The sequence below is a fragment of the Antechinus flavipes genome, chromosome 1, assembly GCF_016432865.1.
Source record: "Antechinus flavipes isolate AdamAnt ecotype Samford, QLD, Australia chromosome 1, AdamAnt_v2, whole genome shotgun sequence".
Taxonomy (NCBI): domain Eukaryota; kingdom Metazoa; phylum Chordata; class Mammalia; order Dasyuromorphia; family Dasyuridae; genus Antechinus; species Antechinus flavipes.
The window spans coordinates 637173952-637199263 of record NC_067398.1 but is presented as its reverse complement, the minus strand read 5'-3'; the positions used below and the strand labels follow the sequence as shown (position 1 = coordinate 637199263).

At 35.1% G+C, this 25312-nt stretch overlaps 1 protein-coding gene across 1 annotated transcript in view; it reads left to right on the top strand.

The window, feature by feature from the left end:
* Nucleotides 1-25312, top strand: part of LOC127547835 (collagen alpha-1(XXII) chain-like) — a 146769-nt gene that overhangs the window by 20700 nt on the left and 100757 nt on the right. Inside the window, exons 4-8 of the mRNA XM_051974891.1 lie at nucleotides 1863-1943; nucleotides 3675-3788; nucleotides 7512-7547; nucleotides 15251-15313; nucleotides 16244-16282. Of these exons, the coding sequence (XP_051830851.1) occupies nucleotides 1863-1943; nucleotides 3675-3788; nucleotides 7512-7547; nucleotides 15251-15313; nucleotides 16244-16282 (333 nt within the window). The remainder of the gene's footprint in view (nucleotides 1-1862; nucleotides 1944-3674; nucleotides 3789-7511; nucleotides 7548-15250; nucleotides 15314-16243; nucleotides 16283-25312) is intronic.

Genomic DNA, 25312 nt, shown 5'->3' with positions numbered 1-25312 from the left:
TCAGCTGATGAGGTCACTAATTAAGTTTTCACTTAAATGTTTTACTTGCTACAAAGGACTTTTCATGAAGAGGAGACCAGTCTGATGAAAGGTCTAATGATCATGTTTTATGGGGACCAACTGAAGGCTATTTCTCCTGCAGAAGAGAAGATGAGTACATGATAGCTCTCCATAATATTTGCAGGACTTTCATATGGAGCAAGAAGAAGATTTATTCTGCTTAGTTTCAGAAGCAGGGCAGAGTTAGAAGAAATGAATTAAAGTTGAAGAGAGGCCGATTTTGGGGGGGAAATTTTGTAATAATTAGAACTGTCCAAAACTGGAGTGGGCCACTCTTCAGGAAGTAATAGGCAATAAAACAAAGACCTCAGTAAGCATTGTAGGGCTTACAAAACATCTTCCTGAGTCCTGAGAGATAGGCAGTATAAATTTAGATAGGCAATATAAATAGTGGTATTCCCATTTTATAGATGAAAAAATTGATAAACAGGAGATTGCCTGTACTCAAAGCTACACAGAAATATTAGAGCTGAGATTTGAATCAAGGTTTCCCTTGATTTCAAGATCTACACTCTTTCTTCCATATTGCCTCTTTGGCAGAACTGTGATGAAAATGTTGCTTGGTAAATGTTAAGGTGCTATTTTTGTTTTGTTTTCTGTCCTTGTGATTTTATTGGTGCAAGAAATCCTTGTGAGGAAGTTCCCTCTACTCATGTGTATCAGCAACAGCTTTGCTCCTTAATACCTTAGAGAGTTTTCCTGGCCAAGGGACACAGAGCTAGCCAGAAATGCATTGACAGTATGTCAGAGAGAGGACTTGAACTCAGGTGTTGCTAACTCTGAGTCTGGCTCTATATATCCTATAAGATGATGTCTGTCACAGCTCTATAGGAAAGCAATTTGCTATTATTAGTGCTCTTGCCATGATGCTTTACTGCCTCCAACGTATATCGCTCAACAACCCTGCAGAAACAAGAATACATGCACCTGGATAATCCCCATTTTATGGAAGAGGAAAGTTGGGCAGCTAAAAAGACTCACACTATCAAGCCCCTTAAGTGTCAGAGTAGGGGTTTCAATCCATGTCATGGGATCATACATGTAGAACTGGAAGAGATCTCAGAGTCTTCATTTTACAAATTAGGAAACTGAGGCACAGGGTAGTGAAAAATGAGGCGCCCAAGGACAACCATTGGATAGACCTTGAACTCCAGTTATGTTTGTTTTATGCAGCACAATGACTCTCATCTAATAGGGACCTGTTCCCAATATAGCATATTATCTCCTTTTTTGTAGGCTATGATCTCTCCATCAAGATCTAATGGGGAAAGAAGAGCAAACTACATTCTCATATAAGCATTTTTTTAGCAAGTGATGGAAAGTAGTATATAATTATACGTTAAATCATATAACTTTTTACTATTCAGTTGTTTTCTAGTTAGGTCTGACTCTTTGACTCCTTTTTGAGGTTTGCTTGGCAAAGATATCATCGTGGTTTACTATTTCCTCCTCCAAATCATTTTACAGAAGAGGAAATGGAGGCAAAAACAATTAAGTGACTTACTCAGGGTCAATTAGTAAAGTCTGAAGCTGGATTTGGACTAAGGAAGAAGAGACTTCCTAACTCCAGGCCCAGTGCTGCAGCCACTGTGAACCCTAGATCTACCATCACATATATTCTAAAGCCATCAAATATAATGTTGTAGAGGGAGAATGGACTTCAGATGAGGATAGAGATCCCTGGGATCCAGAGCTAGGGAAGACTTCCTGAAAGCAGAAAGCTGTGAACCAGTACCAAAAGATGATGGATGCATTTTTATTTTAGCCTATTTGTGACTGATCATCTCTTCTTCCCTTTTCAGTTTGATCTGCAGCGGATAGTGATTTATTGTGACTCTCGACATGCTGAATTGGAAACCTGCTGTGACATCCCTTCAGGACCAGTAAGTTATAATGTCCACACAACAAGAAGATATGGCATTATATGAAAGCAGGAGAGATTTCAGTCAAACATAGATATTTCCTTCAGGCCTTTAGGGGGGAAATAAATCCATTCACTCATTTACTCATTCAGTTAGTATTTTAATTATCTGATATATATGCTGTATACTAACTACTGTGGTGAATAAAAAGATGATTAATACAATGTCCTTGTCTTCATGAAGCTTCTATTCTAGAAGGGAAGCTAAAATGATATATCACATTATGTACCAAAAGGTTAGCATTTCCTTACAGCAACTCTATGAGGTAAACAGTAGACGACTCATAATCCATTTTATGTAAGAAGGAACTGAGAGATGAGCTGATTTGTTCAAGGTCACAAAACTTATGACTAAGCTGATTCAAACCAATATCTCTTTATTCTAAATCTTATGCTCTTTCTACCACATCATCACAATATTGGTACACAAATAACTTGACCCAAGGTCACATAGCCAGAGTAGAACCTAGTTTCACTTGTGTCATCAGACTCCCATTTCTAAAAAGACAAAAGTTAAGAGATATCTGTTTGACCTAAATCAGGCTGTACCTCTTTCCTTAAAACTTGTATACCAATTCTTAGTGCAGTCTATAATCAGTGTTATTTTTTAGTTCTTCCTGGTACACTTTTCCTTGTCAAAGCAATCTTTTTTTAGTAATGAAGCTTATACTCAGTGCCAGCCCATATCAAGTCTTTATTGGGGTCCAAACACTGTGGGAGAAGAGAAGATTCAGTTCCTGCCCTTCAAGAGCATAAATTCTGAAGAAAAAATTTGTAATTTTGCCTTTTTTCATACTACAATTATTTTTTGATATGCCCTTACCTTTTTTGTAATAATAAACATCATAAACTCAAATTTATCAGTCTCTGATAGCTTATGAACATTTTTCTCCCATAATCTCTCACTTCTCTTTTGAGAGCAGGAATGGATGTTTCATCATTTGTTTTCCAGGATAAGGATTTATCATAGTTAGTCTGAGTTTAGCTGCTATTGTTTTTGTTATTGTAGTCTTTGTGTATATTTTCCTGGTATTTTTTTTTATGTGTGGTCCATGACTCTTCTCTTGTTTTTAAGAATCTCCTGTATCAATTTCTTAAAATGTAATATCATTGTGTTATGTAAATTTGCCACAATTTTTCCATCTATTTCCCAATGGATAGGCATTCATTTTGTTTCCAATTTATTGCTTCTGTTTTGCTATGACAAGAAAAAAGAGCTTAAAATCTTTGCTTTTCCAAGTGTCTATATCTAAAATAGAACAAGTTTCTCTCTAGTGAGATTTCATGATACTTTGTATTCTTTCAGTTTAGGCATCTAATGTGTTGTAATTCTCTATGAGTTACTCCTCCTATTGACTTATGGAGAATTGAAATCTGTTTTTTTCCCTAAATCCAAAACTTGTTTGTGACTATCATCTATACATACACACACATGTGTTTGTGTGTGTATATATATATATATATACATATATATATGTACATGTATACACATATACATATATAACTTCATAAAAACCTTAATATCTCTTTTTACCTCAGTTAGCATGGTTAAAAAATGGTATTGCTTAAACTTGGGTTGTTGTAAGGAAAGGGCATATTGTAAATGTAAATTACACAATGGGAATGTATAGGGTGTTTTGGACACAGAGTGGAGAAATCAGAATATCTTATTCTCTTTTTTTTCTTTCTTCAGTGCCAGGTGACCGTCATTACAGAAGCCCCTCTACCAGAGATACCACCAACCATTGGCAGTGAGCAGATTGGCTTTCTGAAGACCATCAATTGCTCCTGCCCTGCTGGGGAAAAGGTGCTCTTATGACCTTTCCTCTTTCTTCCTAAAGCAAGGGTCATTGCTGGCAATGTTTTCTACTTAGCTATGGGAAGGAATTTAAAGAAATTTATATATCATCTGCATACTTCCAAGTCACAGGATATAGCCTCGTACAAAGTCTCTTTAGGGTCATCCTTCTACTTCCTTATTTTGATTGATAATCACATCAAATATTTATTAAGCACACCATATCCAAGATCATGTGATTGGCACCACAGGTATGATACCAATATGATTCTTGCTTTCAAGGAGTTAGCAATCTATTATCTATCAACTGGTCATTGCAATGGACTCCTAAGCCTAGAATAGGGAGGGAAACTGCTGACTTTGTGATTAAATCCATGCCTTTAATTCTATGAAGATGTTTCCCCACATACACGCTGATATTTGGAGGCTTATTACTCCAATGGCTCCTTCACCAGGATGCGACTCAATTAAAGCAAAATAATGTTTTTGAATATAAGAATAAAAACTATGAAATGAATTGTGGTTTAATATGGTCACATGGTTACCTCTTATCTTTCCTTTCTTTCTTTCTCTTCTCTAGTCATAATATGAAGCTAAACTTTTTAATAATTATCTATTAATTATTATATTATGTTCCCTATTCCTAATTTAACAGTCAATTGAACTATACTAAAATCCATTAAACAGAATGGTTTTTCTTATTGATAGTCTTCAGCAATTTCTTTACCAAAAGAATGATGGAATCTCAAAGTTAGAAAGGGTCAGCTAGTCTAGCTCATATTGGAACAGGAATGTCTTTGCAACAAATAGATCAACAATGGCTTGATAGAGAAATATTTACTAACTACTCTATATATCATGAATTCACCTTGCAGAGGAGAATGAAATATGAGGGGTAGGAGAACTATGGCTAAGGATGGAGAGAATCAGCATTACTAGATTAAGCCCTTTTATAAGGGTAGAGCTGAAAGGAACTTAAAAGTTGTCTTTTCCTGAATTACTTACACAATTTGGAGAACACTAATCTAAACTTGCTTTCACAGGGTCTACTTTGTCATCTCTTCCCTTTACTTACTCTACTGCAAACCAACACCATCTGTCCCTGACCATTCCCTACCAGTATAATTCCTTTCCTTGATAGTCTTATTTTTTGTGCACTTAATAAATGCTTGTTGACAAGCTGTTTGACTGGTTCCATTCCTGTTTCACATAAGGTAGGGCCATAGTGTATTTGGAAGTGAATATCCAAGAGTTGATTCTTGGTATTAGAACTCTTGACTCTAAAGACTGGTCTTTAACTGTAATCAATTCAATTCACTTTCCAGAGTCTTATCTTTTAAACTAGAAAAGTAATATTATAACTACACATTTCATAGGATCAATGTGGGGAAAGTATAGCTAAATGGTAGAATGCTGGGGTTGGAATCAGAAAAACCTGAATTCAAATTCAGCTTCAGATACTTAATAGGTATGTGATCCTCAATATTCATTTAGCTTCAGTTTCCTTCAGTTTCTTCATCTGTAAAATGAATAATAATAATAATAATAATATTTTTCTTGCAGTGTTATTGTGATGATGAAATGAGATAATTATGAAGAGTTTATACAACCTGGCACATTGTTATATAAATGTTGGATGATGGTGGTGATGGTGGTAATGATGATGATGATGATGATGTTGATATATCATGGTAGATTTTAGAAATGGGAATTGTTTATATTAATAAATATGAAACACTGTATTTCAATGATCATCAGTCTTGGTGCTTGTATTAATAATATAAACAGGTGATACAATTAGGACTATCCTGTTAAATATCACTAAACTTGTTTAGCCAGGGAAATCACTTGAGCTTTGAGGTTTATAAATGGACCAATTATTTTTCTAGTTTTGTGAGTCTATAGAATCACAAAGGCCATCTGATCTGAATTCCCTCAGATTCTCTGCTTTCAATTAAGAAACTGAAATAATAGGTATCTAGCTGCCAAGCAGTTTTGCTCAGCACCCACCACCACACAAATGTAGACAGCATACCCAGACTGTGAAATCAGCCAAAAACAACCTTCTTTAGAGTTCACACTCAGTGCTATCTTTCACTAGCTGGTGGCCTTAGTGGATTTTAGAAGGCTAATAAGAAGGAACTCTAAGGATATGGCTGATAAAATAAATTGTTTTTCTTACTTTTGCTAGGTAGATGAGCTTATCCAGACCTATCAAAAAATCCACAAGTCTTAATTACCTGCCTATTATGTGCTCAGTGCCAGACACAGGGGAAGCAGGATATGATAGAAATAAAAATTATTATCCCATTCTAGGTAAATGTGCAAGAACTGTTTTTACTCCTGGAAACAATTATGTGTGTCTGTCTGTATTTGCACACTCACCCACGCAACAATAATAATTTACATTAGTATAGTAATTTAAGGTTTGCAAAATGCTTTCTTCATAATAACTCTGAGTTAGCTATTATAATTACCATTTTGCAGATCAGGAACCTGATATTCTAAAAGATTAAGCAACCTGCCCATAATTGTCCAATTATTATATAGCAAGGATCAAAACTCAGAATTCTTGATTCTAAGTTTTACATATTATCTACTATGCAATATTGCTTCTCTTCACTGCTAAGAGGAAAAGACAGGTTTTTAGATTTCCAACCAAGGTCTCAGGTTTCATTAGTTCAGATAAATAGAGCTTTCTAAGGTGGGCAATCCTTCCCATGATATTACATGAGTAAGAGGAATTGATATTCATATAGTATTTTAAGTCTGCAAAGTCTATTGTGACATTTGATGTTCACAATAATCCTATGAAGCAGGTTCTATATTATCCCCATTTTACAGTTGAGAAAACTGAAGCATAGAAGTTAATAAGTTGATCAGGATCACACAGGTAGTATTTGAGGCAGAATTTGAATTTGGTTCTTCCTGATATCAAGTCTCACTTTCACTAACCATATTCCCTACTGTCTGTTGATAAAAGTAAATAAATTGGTAAGAGGACCACATGGCCAGTAGTCTTGGTCTCAGGAGAATGACTGAAACCAGCATATTGAAAGCAATGTCAGTTTCTCTAGTGCCTGGGGATCATCTTAGATGATGATCTGATGATCATTTAAGTCAGCTTAACATTGTGGGAAACATCAAACAACCTGACAGCCCTTTGGAAATGTTCTATATTAGAATATAAGTCAAACATTGGGGATCATTTCTATATTTTTCTTGGTTTCCCTCATTTCACTGGCACTTCTGTGATATCCACTTTTGCCCTTAAGCAATTCAAAAAGAAATTCTTTTTTTTTTTTAAGACTTAGGAATTTGTCCATGTAAAACAAGCTGTTTATCCATTTGGAAACATGTAGGTGATAATTTAGTAAAGAAAAATGCTACAAACTTAATGTAATATGTTTAGTATCTATCTTCAACATTGATTCATTGGACTCTTCCTATATGTAAGATGATTGGATGTTAGACAATATGCCTTTGTTAGGCTAAAATGCGGGGAAAGAAAAATATTTACAATTTACTTAACATAGTACTGTTCAGACAAACCTTGAAATAGAGGCCAGTGGGTTTTGCTTTCTGGACAGTGTCTAGCCAATATCACTAACTGCCCTTTTTGTAAGTTTACTTACATTTAGCTTTAATTATGTATTGGATGTTAGTAAAGCTAGTATTGAATGAAAGAGAATAATAAGAAACCAAACTTTAACTATACTTTTGTTCCCATAGGGTGAGAGAGGCATCGAGGGACCACGAGGACTCAAGGTCAGTCTCGATACAATCTTTTCTTCTTTAGATACTTGAGATGGGATTATATCATCTCCCCATATTTTTTCCTCAATGCCTCCCTTTTTTTCTTTAGAATAAAATACTGTCTCCAGCTCAACATTTACAATTTTCCTCTACCCTAGAATCTCTGTTGTTGTTGTTTAAGAAACTGGGATTGACTATCCTGGGGTCATATAGCTAGTAAGTGTCAAGTGTTAAGGTTTGCAAAATACTTTCTCCATAATAATTCTGACAACTATTATAATTACCATTTTGCAGATCAGGAACCTGATGTAAAAGATTAAGTATGTAAAAGATTAAGCATCATAATTACTCAATTGTGATATAGCAAGGATCAAATCCTAGGACTCAATTCTAAATTTTACATATTATCTATTATTTTGGATTTGAACTCAGGACCTCCTGAGTTTATCTACCATGCTGTTTAGCTATCTTTCTCTGGACATATTTTACATCATCCCATCTTGTCCCTTCCCTGTTCTTAAGTCAAACTAGATTATTTGTTTTCTTCCAAAGTTAGCACATCATCTCTCATCTTCCTTCTTTCCTTCCTTCCTTCCTTGCTTGCTTGTTTTCTTCCTTCCTTCCTCCCTTGCTTGTTTTCTTCCTTCCTCCTTCCCTCCTTCCTTTCCTTTCCTTGCTCTCTCTCTCTTTCTTTCTCTCTTTATTAATTCATTCAATTATTATTTATTTGTTCATTAATTCATCCATTTAATTTTTTATACATCTATTTATTTGCTCAGGCTATCCCTCACATCTTGAATGCTGTCCTTTCTCATACTCACCTCTTGTAATCCTGAGCTTTCCTCAAGGATAACCTATATGCTATCCTTAGGAGAAGCCTTTTCTGGCTCCTGTAATTATTAGGGCTTTTCCCCTTCCTCCCCAAACTGTCATGTATATGACAATTACATGTTGCTCTGTTGCATATAGATTTACTCCTACCAGGTTGGGATGTAAACTCTTTGAGAGTAAGATCTTTTTTAAATTTTATCTTGATGTTCTCATTGCCTAACACTGTTGGATCAATGATTGTTATGCTGAATTGAACTGTGCCACGTGCTGATTCTTTTAGGATTGTTGTCTCAATGATATAGGAATCCCAATGTGCTTCATGGTGATAGTCTTTTGGAGATATTAATTAGCATTTGAGGAGACCAATTAGTCATGTAGATGAACCTAGAGAATTATTTTCAACAATGAATGTTCCTAAAACATATCAAATATCCTTCAATTTAGTCACATTCTTTTTAGAATCAAGTTTCAGGACCAAGTCATTTCTATAAAGCTAATGGCATCTGCTTCTGATCCTCTCTTTATTAAATCTACAATCCTACATCTAGTTCAAAAACTCCCATTATTCACACAGAGAGATTTGGATTCATAGATTATTTGAATTGAAAGAGACCTTTGATATCAATCCAGATCCCTAATTTTCATAGAAATCATCTAGCTAGATCTTACAATGGAGACACCTAGAGAGGAGAAGCGATTTGCTGACAATCACAGGGTTTATTAGTGACATATCCCAGCCATGAAGCAGGTGTCTGCTGCTTTCCCTATATTACTATTTGTTATTTTTTTTTTTCATTTTAGTCTTGTTTGACTCTTTGTAATCCCATTTTGGATTTTCTTGGCAAAGATACTAGAATGATTTTCCATTTACTTCTTCAACATCATTTTGAGATGAAGAAACAGAGGCAAACAGGGTTAAATGTCTTATCCAGTAGCACATAGCTAACAAGTGTTGGAGGCAGATTTGAACCCAGATCTTCCAGATTTCAGGCCTTGGCTCTATCCATTGCACCCTCTACCCGCCCTATTACTATATCATACCTCTTGCTTCACTCTCAAATCTCTTCTCTTATCCATCCTTCACATAATTAAAAATCAGGTCTCCTGACTTTTTAAAACCAGAAAATAATAATAATAATATGATATTTTGGTAATAATGAGAATTGATTAGGATGTAGATAAAAAACTAATCTCAGAAAATTTAAAAAAAAACTAATACATATTGTTGGTAGTTTTGTGAAACGATTCAACCATTCTAGGGAAGAATTTGGAAATGTGCCCAAAGGGCTATAAAACTGTGCATGTTCTTTGATCCAGCAGTGTCACTACTGGTCTGTATCCCACAAAAAAATTAAAAAGAGGAAAAAGGACCCATATGTGCAAAAAAATTTTGTAGCAGCTTTTTTATTGGATTTTTTTCCAATTGGAAAAGAATTGGAAAATAAGTTGATGCCTATTAATTGGAAAATGGACAAATAATTTAGGGTATATGAAAGTAATGGAATATTATTGTTCTGTAAAAAAATGATGAACTGGCTGATTTTACAAAGGTGTGATGATAAGTGAAACAAGCAGAACCAGGAAAACATTGTACATAGTGACAAGAAAATTGTGCAATGACCAAATTATGAAATATTTGTTTCTTCTGAGAAATTCTGTGATCCAAGGCAATCCCAATAAACTTTGGATGGAAACTGCCATCCGCATCCAGAGAAAATTATGGAGAATGAATGTAAATCAATATATGCTATGTTCACATTTTTCTTTTTCTTCTGTTTTTTTCTTGTTTTCCCCTTTGTTCTGATTTTTCTATAGCAACATGATTCACAAGGAAATATATTTTAAAAATGAATGTAAATGGTGTTTTTTATATGTAACTGGGGAAAATAAAGATTAAAAAAAAGATCTGGCCTCAGGGTCAGGAAGATGTTCAAGAAGTGCCAGTGACTCTGTGTGACTCTATTCTGTGACTCTGACCAAATAATTCTCAGTTTTCTAAGCAAATCTAAAAATCTTAAGCCACAAAGTAGGTGTAGATTGTAATTGTAATTGGACACTAATTATAGAAGACGGGCTGCACCAAGAGTTCTTCAAACATCTGCAATCATATTTAATAATAATAATAATAATAAATTACTCCTAACATTTGGAGTACTTCACCACTAAGAATATTTTAATATATTTTATTTTTCTTGGTTCTCAATAAAACCTTCTGAGCTTAAAGTCTTAGTATAAACATTCATTATCCATGTAACTTTGAGCAATTTATTTTACCTATAGGCTCATTTTATTGTCTATAAAATGGGCAAAAAAACTGTCTTCTCTCCTTTCAATAGGTAACTGAAAAGTTATTGAATAAGGTAGTGCATGTAAAAAGCTAGCTGCTCTCATAATTGGGAAGTTAGGGTGAAGGAGGTAGTTTGTAATTTTTATGTTGTATTAATTTTACCAGTGAGAAAACTGAAGCTGTATGTGATCAGGTTAGTCATGCTAATTATGAGGTTATTATGCAAGAAACAGTGTTTTGTTTTGTTTTGTTTTCCTATTTTGTAGATGTAAAACTGATGCTTACAAAAATAATATAACTTGTTCTAAGCCATACAACTGATTAATCTTAAAAACCAGTATAAGAACTCCTGATTAGCAATCTAAATACAATACTTAAAACTTCAGGAATAGTGAGGTAAAAGCAACAAGATGTGATGAGTCAGATATCTTTGGAATACTCTGTTTTGTGGAAGCCCTAAAAAACTTACAGATTCATATTTTATTTATGCTTGACTATGTCTTTCCCACTCTTGCCATGCTTATCTCCCTATTGCCACATTTTTCTCCTTCTACTCAGTTGTTGACACTGCAGATGGAACTCTGGACCTGGAGTCACTAAGATCTGACTTTAAATCTGGCCCTAGATATTTATGGTCTGTGTGATCATTTAACCCCTGCCTGCCTTACTTTCCTTATCTGTAAAATGGAGATAATAATAGCACCTACCTTACAGTGTTGTGAGGATCCAATGAGATAATAATCATAAAGTTTTAGCATAATACCTTGCACAAATTAATAAAGATTTATTTTTTCTTTGCTTCCTTTTTCCTATCTATTCCAGTTCCCTCCTCCTCTCACATTTCTTTATGTTTCCTCTTTTTTCTTTTTCTCCCCTCTGTACTATATTTCCCTTATCTTTCTCTCTACACTCTTCTTTTTAATAGTTTCCGATTCTCTTTCTCTTGTCTCTTTGCTTTTGTATATCTGTCTCATCATTTCTCCTTTTCCTTATTCCTTTTTCCATTTCTCACCCCTCACTTTTACTCTACAATTCCTCCCCTGTTGTCTTCCATTCATCCCTCTTTTTCTTCTTTTCCCTTTTCCTTTCTGTCCATTTCTCTTCTTTCTTCTTTCTCACACATATACATGCACTTACAGGTGCACACAGATGTATACACAGATTTGTCTTTAGGTGCAGACCAGTGTCCATCATTGTCCATCATTTCTGACAGCTACAAAACTCATCTGGCTGGATGTCATCCATGTTAGCCTTGTGCTAGATTGTTTCTGTGCCCTGATGGAGTGCAGCAAGAGCAAGGTTATTGGGTCATGTTGGTTCTAGGAGAAGAGGAGACATTTCTGCCTCATAGAGTGTTCTCTGGACTGTGACTTTATAGCTTCTTGACTGCCAGGAAAAGATGTCTGGGGCTTTGATGGGTCTGTAAATAGAATGTGGTTGCATGAAACAGTGGCTGTTTTTGTGATGGACATAGAATTTCAGTGGGTTAGCAGGAAAAAGGATAAAGAAGGGCTGAAACCCCAAAAAACATCAAGGGGAAGATAAATTTAAAAGGTTGATAGAGACGAAAAGGGAATGTGGATTTAGTCACTTGGCTATGGATGTCATCTCATTCCAAGTTGGTTGCAGTTCCACTGTTGGGCTACAGTCTGTGGTCCTATTAACAATCAAATGTGTGGCAAACCCAATTAGTAGGTAAAATAGCTAAACGAATAACCACATTTATATGACTGAACCACAGGTATAGAGCCACAGATTCTTAGAGCTGTAAAGATCACCAGAGGTCACTGAGCTCAACCCTCTCATTTAATGACCGAAATTCAGATGTAGTGAGGGGAGATACTTAACCATGGTCAGAGACCTATCAATCAATAAACAACAGATATTTATTAAATGATTACTGTGTACCATGCAAAGTGATTGAAATTGGCGCACAAGTACAAAGAATGAAAAAATTGCTTCTCACAAGGGGCTTATATTCTAATTATTGTTATTGTTCAGTTATTTCAGTCATCTCTGATTCTTTGTGACCCATTTGGACTTTTTTTGGCAAAGATATTGATGTGATTTGCTATTTAATTCTCCAGCTCATTTTACAGATAAAGTAACTGAGGCAAGGGGTTAAGTGAGTTGCTCAGCTTCACACAGTATGTCAGGCCATATTTGAACAGAAGAATACTCTTCCTGATTCCAGGCCCATCACTCTATGCAGTATGGTACCAACTGCCAATTACATTCTAATTGAAGAAAGTATATATATATATATATATATATACACACATATATATATATATATATATGTATATATATATATATATATACACACACACACACACACACTCATATGTGTATATATAATTATTTAATAAACAAAAGTATATATACGTGCATATGCATACATGTATATGTATTATAGTAATTAAAAGTAAAGTAGTTGTGAAGATCAAGAAAAGCCTCATGCAGAAGATGGTACCTGAATTTTATGCAAATGGAAAACAAGAATTCTTTAAGATGAAGATGAAGAGAAATTATAGGCATGAGGGGCAATCAATGCAAAGGGATGTAGTAGGGAAAGATCAAGGAGGAGGATCCTGCAATTCCTTTCCACATATCTTCCAGAAAAGATTGATCCAGTATACTGGTAGCCTACTTCTGGCTTTGCTTTTCTGTTTGTTTTATTAAAAATAAATTTTAAAAATCATTGATTCTAATGATACATTGGGGTATCCATCTATTATGCTTCATTCTAGCTAGATGGTCAACTTATCTCCTTTCCCACTCATATATGTCTTTTATACCCCTTCTGATGTACAAGTCATTATTGATAATATATTACCGACTGCCAAGCTTTTCACTTCTCTTGATCTGGGCAATTATTTAATTATGAACTCTTAAAACTCTAGAAAAATAAATTGGTTCCAATTCTGGCTCAGGATCATAGGACCAAATGTTCTGAATGATAGATTGAGATGTGGAAGTAACCACCAATAGCATCCAGTCCAGAGGAAACTCAGGAGCAGCAAGATTTACACCTCCAGAACTGGGTTCAAGGCTCAGCTAAGCTCCCTGACTCTGTGACTTTGGACAAATCACTTCAGTTCTTGAGAGTTTCCTTGTGTGTAAATAAAAATGCCTACACAATCCTGCCCTGCCAACTTCACAGGAGTGTTTAGAGGATGAAATCAAAAGAATTCTGACAATGTCTACTGTGATAAAACTGCCTATGTGATAATTAATGTGACTAGACATAAATACAGGGAAAAAGATCTTTCTGTATTGTGGTATTTTCAAGTTGTTTCAGTGCATTAATTACTTGAGGAGCAGTGGGGTATTATGAAAAGGATACTGCCTGAACATGGACTCAGTAGGAAGAGAATTGATGTTGGAGCCAGAAGAGTCGGAGCCAAAGACCCATCACTGCCACCACCACCAGCTTCATCATTGTCATCATCATCATCATCATCATCATCATCGCCCCCCCCCCCATTCACAACCATTTTTACAGCACTCATTATATATCGAGCACTGTGCTAGTATAGATACTATCTTTTTTTTTCCCCTTTCATTTACTATGGTAATTGGTGCTAATATTATTCCTAATTAAAAGCTGAAGAAATGGAAATAAGCCAATGTTACATGACTTGCCAAAGATCATACAGCTAACATCTGAAACTAAATTTGAATTCAGGTCTTACTAATTCCAGACCTGACAGTCTAGGCATTCTACCACTTGCCCCAGTGTCAGCAGACCTCAGTTTCATCATCTTTAAAATTCTGGGACTAATTAAATTCATATCCAAGATCCCTTTCTTTTCAATATCCTATTATCTGATATTATGAGAATTAAGTTTGAATCCTGGCACATAATTAACTGTTTTATATTGGGCAAACCATTTCATCAATCTGATCTTCTTTTCTTCCAAAATGGGAATCATATTCTTAATCTCATAGAATTGTAACTATTATGCTCTTCATAATTAAGGTTCTATTTTATTTAAATACTTCTGTTAGGTTTTACTTTACTTCCTTAAAAAGATACCTTATATTTTTACTACATTAGTTTTAGAATATATTACATAAAATTCATCAATGGATCAATTATATCTTATAGTCAGTGCAATACCTTATTTGTAGTCTTTCCATCTATGCAATAAAAGGATGGAGGTGAATTTTCTCAATTCTTTTCTAAGACCAAGATTGTTTGTTGTAATTAAATAGATTGTAAATAAATTGTAATTAAAAACTCCTTCCTTAAATTGTTTATGCATATTTTTGTTTTTTGTACTCTACCTTGATCAAAAGAAGTATAAGAAGAAATCTACATATCTGTGCTAACAAACATGAAACACAGTTTTGAATGTCTAATAAGTAGTTGGGTGATATGTAGGAAAGGAGAATTGAAGAAATATTAAAAATATATATATATATATGTACATATGCATATATACAACTATCTATATCTATAGCTATACACACAGAGAGAGAAACAGAGACAGAGAGAGATGAAGATTTTATGAGTGTCTTATGGTGGATTTAAAAAAAAATTTAAATAAAATTTCAATATGCCCATTTATGCTTTTCTCTTTGAAATTTTAAGGGAGAAACTGGAGCTCGAGGACAGAGTGGAATTCCAGGGCCCAAAGGAGAGAAAGGTGATTCGGTAAGTAAATAATCAGTTGATTAATTTATAGCATTTGTTAAGTGCTTCTATGTTCTAGCCTCTATGCTAAATGCTGAGGATTCAAAAACAGAAATTAAGCTGCTTTTGTCCTTAAGGGACTTACACTATAAGACCATTTACTCCTTACTCTTGTGATATAACATAAAAAGAAGGGATTTTCTGATGAGATTCATTCCGCCAGTGTTTCTTAAGCAAGGCAGTGTGTTTTTTGCTGAAGGTCAAAGAAGTATCAAGAAGGGTCTATAAGTTTGAGATTCAGTTTAAGCATAAAAGCTTAAATAAATTCATGGTCTTTATAAACTAAGATACAATCAACACCATATGTTTTGTATTTATTTACATGTATTATGCTTTATGTATTTATATTCTATAGAAAATGGCATATATGCAATTAAAATATTAGTTATTATTATACTTATAAAGTTATTATTGCTAAGTCATTGTCAATCAGAAATGATCCAGAACTATATGTCATGGCTATTATGTGATTTAGGATACTGGAAAAGAGAGACTTTATATTGGGGCTGGAATGGTTAGGAGAGGTCTTATGGATGAGAGGGACTTGAAGGGCTGCTAAGATATTTATCATTACAGAGAAGGAGAAGTGTCATCAAAAGCAGGAATGTTTTATGGCAGATAGTTAAGAAACTGGCCTTATTGGAATTAAGGAAAAGGGATGGATCAAACTTGAAAGATTTGGTAGGTTCTTGAATATAGTATCATTTGATTTAAGGATGACATATACTAGAGATTACTATAAAGACTAACAACGATTCTGTATAGTAATTAATTAAGGGGAAGAATTTCAAAATTTTCAGGTATTCTAGGATAAATGATAATTTTACTAGGAGGACACTGATCTGCTTTAAATTAAATTCTCTCCATTTTTTTGTGTTTTTTTTTTCCTAGGGTCAGGGAACATTTTTCAAAGGAGAAAAAGGTGAAAAGGTATGAGCTCTGATTTACTCTGCACTGAGTCTCTGGAAGATAACTGAAAAAATATGGCAAGGAGAGTCTGTCATGGCTGGGGTCGGCCATCACTAATAGCATTTTCTAGTAGGGATATTCTAAAAAGTCTGTTTTCCAAGTGTTGTACCATCATTGATATTTCTTTTTCTTCCCTGCTTCTGAATGCTTCCAAGCTATTCCAACAGCTAGGAGAAAGGCAGAGAGAGCCAATATGCAAGTTTTCTTGAAGACAAAAACCACTGACTTTTTAAGTATGTTATATCCTGTATCACTGTATACCATAGGGCAGGGTTATGCAAGGGCAGAAAAAAAAACAAGTAAAATGAATCTTTTCAAGCTCACAGACACTACATGGCAAATCAAGTTGAAAATATCCCTAATTAAGTCATTCCTCAAGATCAGAAAACAAAAATAAAATTTAAGGAACTGTAGAATTCTAGTTTATTGTTCTCTAGCTCCAGAGCACAAGCCACCATGAAACTCCAGTCTTTAAAGATTTATTAAGTAAGCAAGAGTCTTTTCACCAAAAACCTCCAGTTCAATAAAACACACAAATTGATTAAATATGAGCTCTTTATCAGGCCCTATTAGCACTAGACTTACAACCCACAGGAAAATAAAATAATTGCTGTTCTCAGGGATATATAAGAAACTTTAAGGGAGGAGATGCATTAGGTCTGCATATGAACAACTAGAATACAAATCAGAATATAAGTGCATAAGAGATGTTAAACAATGATCCAAAAGACTTGAGAAAAGTGGGAAAACACTAAGCTGAAATGGATCAGAAAAGCTTCATGAAAATTCTCACTTAGAATGGGAATTGATGGAAAAAAATATATATAGCAAAAGATAAGCAAGGGGTTTCCTTTCCAGGCATGGGGAACAGCAAGAATAAAGACTGGAGTTATCAATGGAAATTTGAGAATAGGCAAGGGGAGGAGGGGAAGGAAGGAAGGAAGGCAGTGGGTGATCCTTTAGAGTGATGTGATGTACATTTGAAAAAGTAAGTAAAGTTAGCTTCATCCTTCTTAGCATATATATGTACTACACTTATAAACACTACCACATAATTATATAAAAAGTCATTCATTATGTAATTTTTCCCCATCTCCTTAGCCAAGGGGCAGAGCTTTATGGTAATAGTAACACCATTACAAAGTGGACCAAATTGTAAGGGAATTCAATAGAAAAAATAGAAGCAAGAAGATACATTTATCCAGATTTTTAGCATAGATATAATTCAATGGCTCATGGGTAGGGAAAAAAAACTAGTTAATGAGACCAGATTATTACTGACCAGATTATTAAGTAGCAATGAATCTCCAGAATCAGGCGAATTGTCAAACAATGGCATTCCTAGTTTGGATGGGTAGGTGGGCAAAGCCAGAGGACTTTGGAATTAGATAGATTTCCAGAACAGAAGCACCCCCCCTAAAATCAAGGGACCACAAACTATTATTACATCATTTTCCCCCCTCAAGCAGTAGTCCCCAAATTCATTTGGGACAAAGGGATGGAGTTCTCATCTTCTGGAGCTGCTTTATGCTAATAAACAACACATATGAGGCTCTGTCAAGTGGGGTACGCAGTACCCACTGAGAGGGGGGGAGGCAAAATGTCAGCAATTCAGGGGGTGCTGGGTTTCAGAATCAGTTAGCCAATGATATTCAGATTAAATGAGTAGTTGGAAGTTCATAATTTGAAGCCTGGGGGAAACAAATATCACAAGTAGGTTAAAATTCAGGGACCAAATATAAGCAAAAAGAATTATTAAAAGAGCAATTACTAGGGACTATAGCCAGGAACCTTACCCAGAGAAAGGCTGGTGGGGAAGGGTGATGAGGCTATCCTGAATGCCTCTCATTCAAACAGCTTTTCCTAGGATAAATACCAAGGAATATCTTCCTTCAATTCCTTGCTTTTGTCTCTTTGAAGTGGGTAGGGGGGGGGGCAGTATCTGAAGCAGGGGCATTATACACAATGGAAGGAGCACTCAGATGACCTAGGGTCATGTACTTTTTTTTTAAAAAAGGAAGAAAATAAGCTCTGATTAGACATCTACTATGGGCTAAGTATTGTGCAAACCACTTTACAAATATCATCTTAATTGATAATGAATTTTATAAAAAATAATTTATAAAAATAAATTTGATGGATGACTTTTGTTTTTACATCATCCCTTTTCCTCTAGAAAACCATTCCTTTAAAGAGAATTTTAAAAGTGGAAATGGAAACAAAATATCCAAAAAATCTTGACATTTTATTTGCATGTTCCACACCCACAGTCCATCAACTCTGCAGAGAAACAAGAGGTGATGCTTTTAAATTTTTCTTCTTAGGGCCAAGATGAGTTATTTGAGTTTTGAAGAAGTAATTTTCAATTGTTTTGTGATTATGGCTCTTTTCATTTAGAGTCTTAGGGCCATGTATATTGTTTTCCTGATTCTGCTCACTGTGCTTTTTATCAGTTCATTTAATTTTACCTATCTTCTCTGTATTCATCATGTTTGTCATTGCCCACAACCTATTAATGATCCATTTTATTCATTTAGTAATTCTTGTTTAATCATTTCTGAAATGTCAGGTATTAACTTTTCCTCCAATTCTTTGCTTCCTTAAAAAGGCCTTCTCCTAAATATTTGGTTTATGTGAAGTTCTTGTTTATTTATTTATTATCTACTTATTTATTTTCTTATTCATTCATTTATCTGTCCATTCATTTTTTTATTGACTGATTTTTTTTTTACCTTTGGGATGAAATTTTTTGGGTGATGAGATCTGTGGTTCAAAGAATATAGATAATTTAATAACTTTCATGGTAGAATTCCAGTTTGCTTTTTCAGAATCAGATCCTCCATACCTTTTTGCAGGTATTCACATACAGTTCAAGGGCTAGACGTCAAAAGAGTTCATATAAGTAAACATTTTGGCTTCAAGGAGAAACAAAATGCAAAATTGTTACTAATTGGCTTCTGTTTTACATGGAACTATATTCCATTGGGTCTTCTATATTTTTTTCCTCAAGAGAAAAAGATGCTCTAAAAGGTTTGCTTAAGTTTGGAACAGAAGTGCTTTGAGGATTTTTTTTAAGCCATTTCTTCCATCAGTTTGATATCTTGGCTTCAGGGTAATTAGAGGACTGTCCTCAGAAATTCTAGGGAGCAGCATATAATAGAAGAAAAACAAAATAAAATTAATAAAAAAAAAAACCTTGCATTGGAAGTAATCAGATCTGGATCTCTGACCCATTTGTCAAATATTATTGTGTGCCTTTAGGTAAACTATTTCCCCTCCCTCATTCTCAACTTTTTTTTAAATCAACAAAAACAAAGAAACTAATTGAGATGCTTTCCCTTTAAATTCTGAAAATCTTTAATTCTATTATGTTCTCAAATGTTTCCAGGTCAAGTAGTCCAATTTCCTTATCTGAGTACAACCAATGAAGACTTTTTTTTAAAGTCCATTTCCTGAAAATATAGAATCATGGATTTCAAACTAGAAAGAAAGTTGGAGTTTATTGAATCTTGCTATCTTATTTTTCTGGTAGGAAATGAGAACTCAGAGAGTTTAAGTGACTTATCTTAAAAGTTAACTTGAGCAAGTCAGACTTACGTTCTCTGTCTCCAAATCTTTCTACTTCTTCTACTGTATTGTGCTGCCTAGGGTTTTTCCACAGAAATTTGGCCAATGGAAAGATTTCAACAGATTAAAACAATGATGTTTACTGAGATGACTTCATTATAAATAAACATGATTCATTCCTTTGAGTTCAGAAAATACACTGTATGATTCCAATATGGAAAAAAACTTAGGGTTTCAAGATATGATTTACCAATTGTTCATATGAAACAATTCCTGGCATTTTAGTGGACAGTAAGCTCTCTATAAGCCGAATAGTGGGATAGCCAAAAATGGGAATGCAAATGTCTTATAAAAAAAGAAGGTACAAAACTTGGGAAACTATATTCTGTACTGCTTAGATCTGAATTATAATGTGTACTTCTGGAAAATATATTTTAGTTTAAGTTTAGAGACTTAATTTAGTATTAAGTCTCTAAAAGGGGAGGGATGGTGGGAATTTTGAATATTGATTGAATGACCATGAGGGGTTTAACCTGAATAAGCAAAGACTTACAAGGGACATGATAGTTATCTTCAGAAATTTGAATTTAGATTATAATTTGGAACTAACATGTTTTGGGCCAGAGACGAAAACATGGAATAATTGGTAGAAGTTTCAAAGAGATAGATTAAAGCTTGGTGTATAAAACTTTTCAATAATGATCTACTGACATATGAAATGGATTGTCTTAGGAGATCGTGAGTTTCCTTGCTTTGGAGGTCATTCCTTGGCTTTGGGAAATAGTTCATTTTTGTACAGTGGAGGTCTTCAAACAGAAGTTTATGACTATTTGTTGGGGCTGTTGTTGAGAGAATTCATATTTATGTATAGAAAGATCTAAATAGGTTCTGTGACTCCTGCAGCTATGAGATACTATTATTTACTTACTTATTTTTACAATTCAATCCATTCTAGATTAACAAATGTCAACTACACATTTATAAGATTTTTGCTGCTGGCAGCTTAAAAAAGACTTTCTCTTGTTCTTCTAATTCTAGTTGTTTATTCTGTAATATAACCATGAATAAATCACAGAATAAAGAATATTAAAACTGAAAGGAAGCTTAGAGGCGTCGGTCTGGAAGGAGCCTTCCTGTGTAGAACTTGGGAGTTTTAGAAATGGAAAACGCACTAGAAAGGAGCTAGTTAAAATTTCTTTTTTTAAAGGGGATGAGGGACTTCCGGTTAAGATGGCGGAGAGGAGGCTCACAGCTGCATAAGCTCCACGCTTTCTCTCACTATCCATTTCATTACAAGCCTCTGAATCAATGCTTGACTGAAAAAAACCCACATATAGTTACCAAGAGAAGCCATCCTTGAGATCTGCCAAGAAAGGTCTGTCTTTACTGGAGGGCTGGGGCGGTTTTAGATCGGGCGCAGGCGGCGAGCAGCGGCAGTGAGGGCACAGGAGCAGACTGGAGAGGGGGAGGGGAGTGATCGCAGCCGTCTCTGCGGGGAGAGCTTCGCTACAGGTTTGGAACCTGCAGCAAGTCAACAGCCCAGCAGAGAAGCTAAAAACACCGGGGCTGAAGAATACAACCCCAAACAGCTGGAGTCTCTCAGGACTTGGCCGCCCCCCCTTCCCCCTCCACAGTGACTCAGCACGCTTTGGGATCTCAGAGTGCAGGCGCAGCACAGTCCTGCTAGTGCCTCACTGATGCCCCCTGCAATCTGTAGAGGAAGCTCGATAACACACCCAGCCCCCCCCTCCAAAGAAAGACTCTATTTTTTTCTGTTTTTCTTTGGTAGTTTGTCTCTGATTAATAGACAGAATGAGCAAGAAGCTGAAGAGGACTTTAACCCTTGACAGCTTCTATACAGATAGAGAGCAGACTCTAAATCCTGAGGAGACTAAAAACAGGCAGTCCCCAGGTGAATCCCCAAAGGAGGAGATCGTCTGTTCCTCAGCACAGATGAATCTCATTGAAGTGATTAAAAAGGCTCTCACAAGGGAGCTAGAAGAAAAATGGGAAAAGGAGAGGGAGGCTTGGCAAAAGAGCCTGGAGAAGTCAGTTAAAGAGAGAGTGGATAAAGAAGTAAAATCCTTGAAAAATAGGATTAGTGAACTGGAAACAGAAAACAGCTCTCTAAAAAACAAAATTGGCGAAATGGAAAAAAATTCCACAGAACAAAAGAACTCAATGGGACAATTAGAAAAAGATTTTAAAAAGGTGAGTGAAGAGAATACTTCACTGAAAATCAGAATTGAACAAGTGGAATTGAATGACTCGAGGAGACAAGAAGAATCAGTCAAGCAAATCCAAAAAAAATCAAACAATGGAGAAAAATGTGAAATACCTTCTGGGGAAGACAACAGACCTGGAAAACAGATCCAGGAGAGACAATCTGAGAATCATTGGACTCCCAGAAAAACATGATGAAAAAAAGAGCCTGGACACTATTTTCCAGGAAATTATCGAAGAGAACTGCCCAGAAGTCATAGGAACAGAGGAAAAAATAAACATTGAAAGGATTCATCGATCACCCACTGAAAGGGATCCTAAAATCAAAACACCAAGGAATATAGTGGCCAAATGCCAGAACCCTCAGATGAAGGAAAAAATATTGCAAGCGGCTAGAAAAACCCAATTCAAGTATCAAGGAGCCACAATAAGGATCACCCAGGATCTGGCAGCATCCACATTAAAAGATCGAAGGGCCTGGAATATGATATTCCGAAAGGCTAAGGAACTTGGTATGCAACCAAAAATAACTTACCCAGCGAGAATGAGCATCTTTTTCCAGGGAAGAAGATGGACATTCAACGAAGTAAGCGAATTTCATCTATTTCTGATGAAAAAACCAGAACTTAACAAAAAGTTTGATCTACAAATATAGAACTCAAGAGAAATCTAAAAAGGTAAAGATTAATCTTGGGAACTATATTTTGACTATATAGATGTATAAAGAATACATGTATACCTTGTTCTAGAAATTGATGTGGAAAGGACATTGTACCAGAAAAAGGGTAAAGTGGGGGTAGTACATCTCATGAAGAGGCAAAGGAAACCTATTATATCCGAGAGAAAGAATGGAGGGGGATGAATATAGTGGGTATCTTACTGCCTTCAGAATTGGCTTTAAGTGAAAAATCTTAAGACATATTCAATCTATGGTGAAACTTCTCCCATCTCATTGAAAAGTGAGAAGGGAAAAGTGAAAAGGGAAGGAATAAGCTAAGGGGAAGGGAATACGGGAACTGGGAGGGAAAGGGGTAAGATAGGGGGAGGAACTCTAAGGCGGGGGGAGGGATACTAAAAAGGGAGGGCTGTGAGAAGCAAGTGGTGCTCACAAGCTTAATACTGGGAAGGGGGGGAAAGGGGAAAGAAGGGAGGAAAGCATAAACCGGGGTTAACAAGATGGCAAGTAATACAGAATTGGTCATTCTAACCATAAACGTGAACGGGGTAAACTCCCCCATAAAGAGGAAGCGGTTAGCAGAATGGATTAAAAGCCAGAATCCTACAATATGTTGTTTACAGGAAACACACCTGAAGCGGGGAGATACCTGCAGGTTAAAGGTAAAAGGTTGGAGCAAAATCTACTATGCTTCAGGTGAAGTCAAAAAAGCAGGGGTAGCCATCCTGATCTCAGATCAAGCTAAAGCAAAATTTGATCTAATTAAAAGAGATAAGGAAGGACACTATATCTTGCTAAAGGGTAGCATGGATAATGAAGCACTATCTATATTAAACATATATGCACCAAGTGGGGTAGCATCTAAATTCTTAAAAGAGAAACTAAGAGAGCTGCAAGAAGAAATAGACAGTAAAACTATAATAGTGGAAGATCTTAACCTTGCACTCTCAGAATTTGATAAATCAAACCACAAAATAAATAAGAAAGAAGTCAAAGAGGTAAATAGAATACTAGAAAAGTTAGATATGATAGATCTCTGGAGAAAATGTAATGGAGACAGAAAGGAATACACTTTCTTTTCAGCAGTTCATGGAACCTATACAAAAATTGACCATATATTAGGACATAAAAACCTCAAACTCAAATGTAGTAAGGCAGAAATAGTAAATGCATCCTTTTCAGATCACGATGCAATGAAAATTACATTCAACAAAAAAGCAGGGGGAAGTAGACCAAAAAATAATTGGAAACTAAATAATCTCATACTAAAGAATGATTGGGTGAAACAGCAAATCATAGACATAATTAATAACTTCACCCAAGAAAACGATAATAATGAGACATCATACCAAAATGTATGGGATGCAGCCAAAGCGGTAATAAGGGGAAATTTCATATCTCTAGAGGCCTATTTGTATAAAATAGAGAAAGAGAAGGTCAATGAATTGGGTTTGCAATTAAAAATGCTAGAAAAGGAACAAATTAAAAACCCCCAGTCAAACACTAAACTTGAAATTCTAAAAGTAAAAGGTGAGATCAATAAAATTGAAAGTAAAAAAACTATTGAATTGATTAATAAAACTAAGAGTTGGTTCTATGAAAAAACCAACACAATAGACAAACCCTTAGTAAATCTGATTAAAAAAAGGAAAGAGGAAAATCAAATTGTTAGTCTTAAAAATGAAAAGGGAGAACTCGCCACTAACGAAGAGGAAATTAGAGCAATAATTAGGAGTTACTTTGCCCAACTTTATGCCAATAAATTCGACAACTTAAATGAAATAGAAAAATACCTCCAAAAATACAGCTTGCCCAAACTAACAGAGGAAGAAGTAAATATCCTAAACAGTCCCATCTCAGAAAAAGAAATAGAACAAACTATCAATCAACTGCCTAAGAAAAAATCCCCAGGACCAGATGGATTTACATGTGAATTCTACCAAACATTTAAAGAACAATTAACTCCAATGTTATATAAACTATTTGAAAAAATAGGGATTGAAGGAGTCCTACCAAACTCCTTTTATGACACAGATATGGTACTGATACCTAAACCAGGTAGGCTGAAAACAGAGAAAGAAAATTATAGACCAATCTCCCTAATGAATATTGATGCTAAAATCTTAAATAAAATATTAGCAAAAAGATTACAGAAAATTGTCACCAGGATAATACACTATGACCAAGTAGGATTTATACCAGGAATGCAGGGCTGGTTCAATATTGGGAAAACTATTAGCATAATTGACTATATCAATAACCAAACAAACAAAAACCACATGATCATCTCAATAGATGCAGAAAAAGCATTTGATAAAATCCAACATCCATTCCTAATAAAAACACTTGAGAGCATAGGAATAAATGGACTTTTCCTTAAAATAGTCAGGAGCATATATTTAAAACCATCAGTAAGCATCATATGCAATGGGGAAAAACTGGAACCTTTCCCAGTAAGATCTGGAGTGAAGCAAGGTTGCCCACTATCACCATTATTATTTAATATCGTATTAGAAACACTAGCC